The sequence below is a fragment of the Ctenocephalides felis genome, unplaced genomic scaffold (genome assembly GCF_003426905.1).
Source record: "Ctenocephalides felis isolate EL2017-DRISC unplaced genomic scaffold, ASM342690v1 CF-g0.4_SCAFFOLD_01604, whole genome shotgun sequence".
NCBI lineage: Eukaryota > Metazoa > Arthropoda > Insecta > Siphonaptera > Pulicidae > Ctenocephalides > Ctenocephalides felis.
This window is the reverse complement of record NW_020537758.1, coordinates 40722312-40730143: the sequence shown is the minus strand read 5'-3', so window position 1 is coordinate 40730143 and position 7832 is coordinate 40722312. Positions and strand designations below refer to the sequence as shown.

The 7832-nt window shown below is 36.9% G+C and overlaps 1 protein-coding gene across 1 annotated transcript; it reads right to left on the bottom strand.

Annotated features, from left to right (window-relative positions):
• Positions 1 to 1686: 1686 nt before the first annotated feature.
• LOC113373773 lies at positions 1687 to 6747 on the bottom strand. Its single transcript, XM_026614050.1, has one exon. It carries the CDS (start codon positions 6745 to 6747, stop codon positions 1687 to 1689), a length of 5061 nt encoding a protein of 1686 aa, XP_026469835.1.
• Positions 6748 to 7832: the final 1085 nt, after the last annotated feature.

Genomic DNA, 7832 nt, shown 5'->3' with positions numbered 1-7832 from the left:
TATTTTTGGACGGCTCAAAAAATATTCGATTCGTGTTGACAATACGCACAGCTTATTGCCTTTTGGTAATTTATGCTTGTGTTATTATTAGATCCATTATTATCTTCTAAATATATATTGGTCAAACAACTGTTATCCAAAATAGATATATTTCCCGTTGTCATAAAATAATAAATTAAACTCTTCATTGTTCTAAGGTAATTAAACAACACATAAAATCTTGCAGGGTTTACAAAAACAAAACCAACAAGAAAATTATGTGATTTTCAATGTATTGTTAACTGTGTGTCGAAATTCCAAAAATTCTTTGTTTTTCATCTGAAATTACATTTTTTCTGTTAAGAGACATATTTACCCTACACCCCGTGTAAACAATTTTAAGATTAAAGCAGATTTTTAATCGACAAAAAATGATTTTAAAAAAATACGTATAAGAGTTTTTCACTGCTTTTTTTTTACTGCTTATGTAAAACTGTATAGAATTCTGCGTATTACTTGCAAAAGATTTGCAAGAATTTGTAATATGCATTTGTTGCCAGTTTAAAAAAATAAATAAAAAGCGTCATAAAAAGCTCTATGAAAACTTGTTGAAAAGGGAAGTTGTTGGTGCTGCGCTGGATGTGTAGTTGATCGAATAGATAATAGATAATTTTGTACATACAATGAAAATAGGATATAAAATAAAGTATATAATCATTTTGTATCAAGTTTCCAATTAAACTTCAAAATCGAAGCGTACAACCTCATATTGCGTTTTCGATTAGAGAAAATCTCTAATGCCCTATATTTTCAGTTTATTTTTGTGGGAAATCGCAAGCCCTTGCTTTCCTTCAATCCGATAGATGTTTGGCACAGAATATTCCATTATATTTATATGGGCACTGTTATCTCCTGGTTGTCAATAATAGCGAAATATATGCAATAACATCGATACGATAAACTGGCTATATAATATATATCTATATTGTGTGGTTTTCGATGATAAAGGAATTCACAGGTATATAGGTCAGATCAAATATTTCATACTTTGTGTGGGACGCGATTGTTATTTTTGGAACAAACTGTGGAATAAAGAAATGCTGGATGTATATTTTTAAGGTATATTTATTTAGATGTTTATGCTTCGAAAGTTCTTGAAGAAGAGAGTTAGACATTTATTATACAAGTTGCACATCGGCATATACAAAGCTGAAGGTGGCGCGTAGTATATGCTACCAACCTATCAGCCATAACGCTCGTTGTTGACAGTTCACAACGAGCGCGCGAAACTTAAATTATAAATTTGAATGACAATTTTATCCATGCTCCCGCGCGATGCGAAAGCATCACAAAATATAAAACAAAATACAACAATGATAAATATTTACAAAAGATTATTTCTTAAGATCTTATATCTAAACTAATTAAAAACAATCATCTTAATGCTAACAAAACAAAACTTGAATATGAATAGTGGACTGTATAATGATATAATAAATGCATGATGATTAGTTGATCTTAATACAAATAGTTGTGTCTCAGTCTATAACAATAACATATTCCTAACTTAATATTATTTCTAGGTAAAACATTTATATAAAATTGATAACATATTTTAATTATTTATTATATTTTAACAATAATTGGATAACTTTAATAATAAATGTTGATAAGAAATACTAAAACATAACAGATAAAATGTATAGGCTAATGACAAGGTAGAGGGACGATTTTAGTAATTGAGCGGGTATAAACACCACTACTAGTCTTAACTTGAACTACTCTAACCTTGCCATCAAGTCCAGGACTTGTACCTATTATACGGCCAATAGGCCAATGTAATGGAGGCGCATTGTCCTCTTTCAATAGAACTATTGTATCTAATTCAATATTTGGCCGTTCTTTTGACCACTTTTGTCTTTTTTGAAGGTCTGACAAATACTGTTTCGACCATAAAGACCAGAACTTATCTTTCATCTCTGCTATTTGTTTGAATAATTTAGTTGCCTTGACATTTGCAATATCGTTATATGGTTCTGGAAAAGATGTTAGGGCGTTACCAATTAAAAAGTGACCGGGGCTAATATAAGATATATCAGAGCTATCATCTGTGAGGGTAAGAAGTGGTCTCGAATTAAGTACAGCTTCGATCTGTAACAATACTGTCATGTACTCTTCGAACGTGAGACAGTGCGACCCGATAACCCTACGAATGTGATGCTTCATCACTTTTATAGATCCCTCCCATAAACCTCCAAAGTGGGGTGCATGAGAGGGTATGAATTGCCACGTTATCCCCAACCGAGCAGACGACGAAATGATTTCTTGTTTGGACATCTCAGATTGAAATAATGTGGCTAATTGCCGTAACTCATTTTTGGCACCAACAAAGTTTCTCCCATTGTCACTATGGATCACGGAGCAACAACCGCGCCGTGCAATAAAGCGTCGCAAAGCTGACATGAAGGCTTCTGTAGAAAGACTTGTCACTAATTCAATATGAATTGCCTTAGTGGCCATACAGACGAACAAACAAATATATGCCTTAATGCGCGGAGCCTTTCTTAATCTACTGGATCTTAATTCAATTGGACCTGCAAAATCAACCCCTACCACCTGAAAAGGTCGATAGGCAGTGACCCTATCCTTAGGCAAGCTTCCCATTAATTGTTCAGTACTGGCTGCTCTGAATCTAGCGCATTTCACACACTTATGAATAATTCGTTTTACTGTGTTTCGTCCGTCAATAGGCCAATACCTAAGTCTTATGTTTGCCAATGTTGTTTGTGTGCCAGCATGCAATAACCTCTCATGTTCCGAGCGAGTTAGAAGGTCAGTCACTAAATGGTTTTTCGGCAATATAATGGGATGTTTCTGGTCGTAACTTACGTCTGCGTTTTCCAACCTTCCACCTACTCTAAGCAAGCCTTCGGCATCCACAAAAGGATTTAATGACTTCAGCTTGCTGAAGTTGGTGTCAAGTTGGTTACCAGAACTTAACTGATCAGCCAAATTGCCAAAAACCTCTCTTTGTGCTAAATAAACAATGCGCCTAGAGGCCCTCTCTATCTCGTCAACTAACAATGACCCTAAACGCCTGGAGCCCCTATCTGGACGACACATTTCTGGCCACCGAATCCAATAAGCAACCACTCTTACTGCTTTATTGAAGGTAGAACATTTTTCTAACACTAACTTCAAATGCTCATTATAAGCAGTAACAGTCGTTGCTGTTAATACTCGTCGCTCTGGAATTGCTTCTGTGCCAGTCTCAACAAACCTCTGAGGCCAATTAGTGGGATCCTGCAACAACCAAGCTGGCCCATGCCACCAGAGATTATACCCAATTAATTCTGACGGTGTTTTCACACCTCTGGATACTATATCGGCCGCATTATCTTTGCTGCAGACATGTCTCCACACTGTGCCTGGCGTGTGATCTAAAATTTCCGCAACCCTATTGCTCACGAACATTTTCAATAGGGAAGGATCCGTCTTCAACCAGGCAAGAACAATAGTTGAGTCACACCACAAGAAGGTCTCAGAGATTTTAATGTCCGATATTGTTGTTATCTGCTTATAAAGCTTTGCTAATAACAAAGCCGCAGATAACTCCAACCTTGGCAGTGTGACATTTTTCAATGGTGCTACTTTTGATTTAGAGCACAGTAAATGAGATGACACCGTTCCATCTGCATATGTTGCTCGAAGATATATACACGCCCCATATGCAAGCAACGATGCATCTGAAAACCCATGGCATTGTATATCCACAGGAACCGAATGGAACACACAACGCGGAATAGTCAGGTTATCAAGATCCGACAAATGATTTTTAAATAAATCCCACCTAACTTGCAGTTCTCGCGACAATGCTTCATCCCAATCCAGATTATGCCTCCACAACTCCTGCATAACTAACTTAGCTGTAACAGTAACAGGAGATACGAGCCCAATTGGATCATAGATCTGTGCTATAGTTGATAGCACAGACCGCTTGGTATCAACAACCTGCTGGGCCTCCGCAACCGAAACCTTAATTTGTGAGATCTTAAAACAATCCTGTGAAGGATTCCATGCGAGGCCAAGGGTTTTGACTGTATCTCCTTCTGAAAACAAGGCTACAGCTGAGCTTCTATTCTTTTCAGGAATTGCTTGCAGCACCTCTCTGCAATTGCTCGACCACTTGTGCAACGAGAAACCACCTTCACCTAATAACCTGACAATCTCCCCTTGTATCCTAACAAGATCGTCCGAAGTGTTCGCTCCTGTGATAATGTCATCGACATAACAATCCCTATCTAAAACTTGTGCAGCCCTTGAATATGTTGTCAAATTGCTTTGAGCAAGCATCTTCAAACACCGCATAGCCAAGTAAGGAGCGCATGCCGTGCCATATGTCACAGTTGTGAGCCTAAAAAATTTCAAAATCTCTTGGGGATTATCTCTCCATATTATTAACTGATACCTTTGATCCTCGTTTCGAACCTTAATCTGACGGTACATTTTGACAATGTCCGCCACAAAAACAAACTGCTGGCACCGAAACCTAACTAAAATGGAAAAAAGGTCTTGTTGTAATTTTGGTCCAGTGTGTAAGATATTATTCAGCGAGATACCTGAAGATGACTTTGCTGAAGCATCAAACACAACTCGTATCTTACTGAAATTTCCATCTTTTACCACTGGATGGTGAGGCAAAAAATAATAATCATTCCTGACAGCTTCCTCCGGAGTTAACACAATTTGTTCAGCATGACCTAAATCAATATACTCTCTTACAAATTTGGAGTATGCTTCAAACAAGCTGACATCCCTAGCAAACCGCCTCTCTAAATTCAAGAATCTATGTTTTGCAGTAACAAATGATGATCCAAGCCTTTCGACCTGGTCTTCCACAAATGGCAAGGCTACCTCAAATTGGCCATTTTCAAGGCGTGCAACATTGGCCATAAAATGATCTTCACATAGCTTATCTGAACCCGTCATGGCATTGTCTGAAGAAATTTCTTCCAACTGCCAAAACTTCGTCAAACTATTGTGAAGATCCTCATTAGAAATAAGACCAACGTGTACATTACCTTGAAGTTCTGCCTTAAAGACACCAGAAATCAACCATCCGAAAGAGCTTTTCCTTAAAATAGGAAGATGATTCCCTAGCCTAATACATCCTTGCTGCAAAACATCAAAATATAATTCTACTCCTATCAGCATATCCACGCTGCCAGGCACATTAAAAGACGGATCTGCCAACGAGACATTGTCAGGAATCTTCCAGCCTTCATAATCTATAAATACAGATGGCAATGAATGCGTAATTCTATCCACAACTACACAATTAATGTTTCTAGAGAACGCACCTAGCCTAGATTTGACAGTCAACTTTACTGCCTTATTGCACAAAAAGCTTTGACCTTGCAAAACGCTCAGTCTATGTACCTCTGAGTTAATGGGACATTTCAATTTCGCCAAAAGAGAATTAGTTATTAGATTTATCTGAGACCCACTGTCTAAAAGTGCTCTCACCGTATGTTGTGCTCCCTCCGCGTCAATGACAATAAGCGAAACAGTTGATAACAAGGTTTGTACGCCTGTGTTGCTAGCCATACAAACCGTGCTACTTTGAGAAGTGCTGGGCACAGGCTCAGGATCCTCATGTAGCAAGGTATTGTGAGAGGCTTTGCATTTTCCACAGGTGTATTTGAATCTGCACTTAGCCACACTATGTCGAGATGCCAAACAACGAATACATATCCCATGTTTACTAATGAAGCTCTTTCTAGCTTCTGTATCTAATGATTTAAAATTGGAACACTTATATAAGGCATGATCCTCCCCTTTACAAAGAATACATGACTGTGTAGGCCTCTTGACAATGGTATGAACACTCTTTGTTGACGCTGGTTTGCTGTCTGAACTACACGAATGTTCCAAAGCAGTTACCCGAAGTTCCAAAAAAGTAAAAAATTCCACTAAGGATGGTAACTGCCCTGACGTTCTAGACAGATTCCAGGCAACCTTCGTACCAGTATCAAGTTTCCTACTCAGCATGAACAGCAAAATTACATCCCAATGCTCGGCAGGTTCATATAGGACCTTTAATGACTGTATCTGTTGTCTTGCACTATTTAAAAGGGCCCTCAGATTTTCAAAACTTCCTTTATTAATAGCTGGAATATTCTCTATACTCTGCAAGTGCGAATTAATAATCAAAAATTTATTGTTATATGTTTTAACTATGAGGTCATAAGCTATATCATAGTTCTCATTAGAAATACTGATTGTGGAGATTAAGTTGGAAGCTGAATTTGTGAGTGCACCTCTTAAATAGTGCAATTTTTGTACAGGTGCTAATTTAGAATTATTATGAATTAAACTATTGAAAATATCTATAAAGGCTGTCCATTCATTATATTCCCCATTGAATTTAGGTAATATGATATCGGGCAATTTCACATCTATTGAAGCGTGAGCACCTTTCGCAATAGGTTTCTGATGTCGGTCAATTATTGTTTCTATTTCCGACATCATATCAAAATAAAGCTCTGAGTACTTAAGGTATTCAGCAGTATGCGTACCTGGACTGATTGCTTCCAACTGTACATAATTTTCGTCCCAATCGTGACTTCTCTCGACTAATTTTTGTTTACGTACTGATAACGTTTTAATGTTACCGCCCTCACTAAAGCTACTGATATATTTATGAATTGCGTCAAATGATGCTTTAATCATCCTATGCGTACTCTCTAATGAAGCTAAGTCTGCCATTATGATTGCAAATATCAAGTAACCAACTAATCAAGGCAAATATAAAGAGACTTTTGAAATAAGGTACTCTATAACAATGAGGTACAATTAAACAATTCTATAAGTAACAACAAATAACTAAAATAACTATATGTAACAAGAAAACAAATAAATTTTGAATTATAAACACTTATTGTTAATAAAATGTTCTTTGTACATATGTACACTTATAGATGTCAAAGTAACACTCACGACTCGTGTATAGGTTATACACGACCAATTTGCTTCTCCTCTCCACGTGATAGTCGAAGTTAAACAGCAATATCCTCACCAACAAGGCCAAAAAACTGCTTGGGGGGTGCTGAGTTTCACGTGGACATGGAACCGGCAAATAGAACAATCCTTGGGTAGCGACGTGTATCCTAACCTCAAATTAGGCTCATCCAAATCTTCGAAAATTGTAGATTACAGCGTCCGAAAGCTAGCCCCAAGTGATTAAGATGCTCCTTCTTCTCTTTGATTATTGAACGACACAGAACCATTCATGTGCCGCATGCATAAACAATTATAACCAAAATAAAACACCGCACTGTTTTTACAGGCTTTAAATACCTCTCAGCGTTCAATAATTGCAAAACTATTCTTTGCACTAGTACTTATCCGTTACGATGGACCATTTATGGAATAAAGAAATGCTGGATGTATATTTTTAAGGTATATTTATTTAGATGTTTATGCTTCGAAAGTTCTTGAAGAAGAGAGTTAGACATTTATTATACAAGTTGCACATCGGCATATACAAAGCTGAAGGTGGCGCGTAGTATATGCTACCAACCTATCAGCCATAACGCTCGTTGTTGACAGTTCACAACGAGCGCGCGAAACTTAAATTATAAATTTGAATGACAATTTTATCCAAACTGAATGTATCATATAAACAAATATGAGTAAAACTGAAATATTTTTAATATGCACTTGGTGTTAATTTCTTTTATTATATGTCATTAATCTGAAGAAATTCATATTTATTATTAGCTTTCCGTAGGGTAATAGTAATGGACCAAAATTCGAAAATGATTTATTTTGCATATCTTCACGTTTCAGAA

What these genes read in the sequence shown, in the direction of transcription:
- LOC113373773 (XM_026614050.1), bottom strand. Translation starts at nt 6,747, where the DNA reads ATGGCAGACTTAGCTTCATTAGAGAGTACGCATAGGATGATTAAAGCA.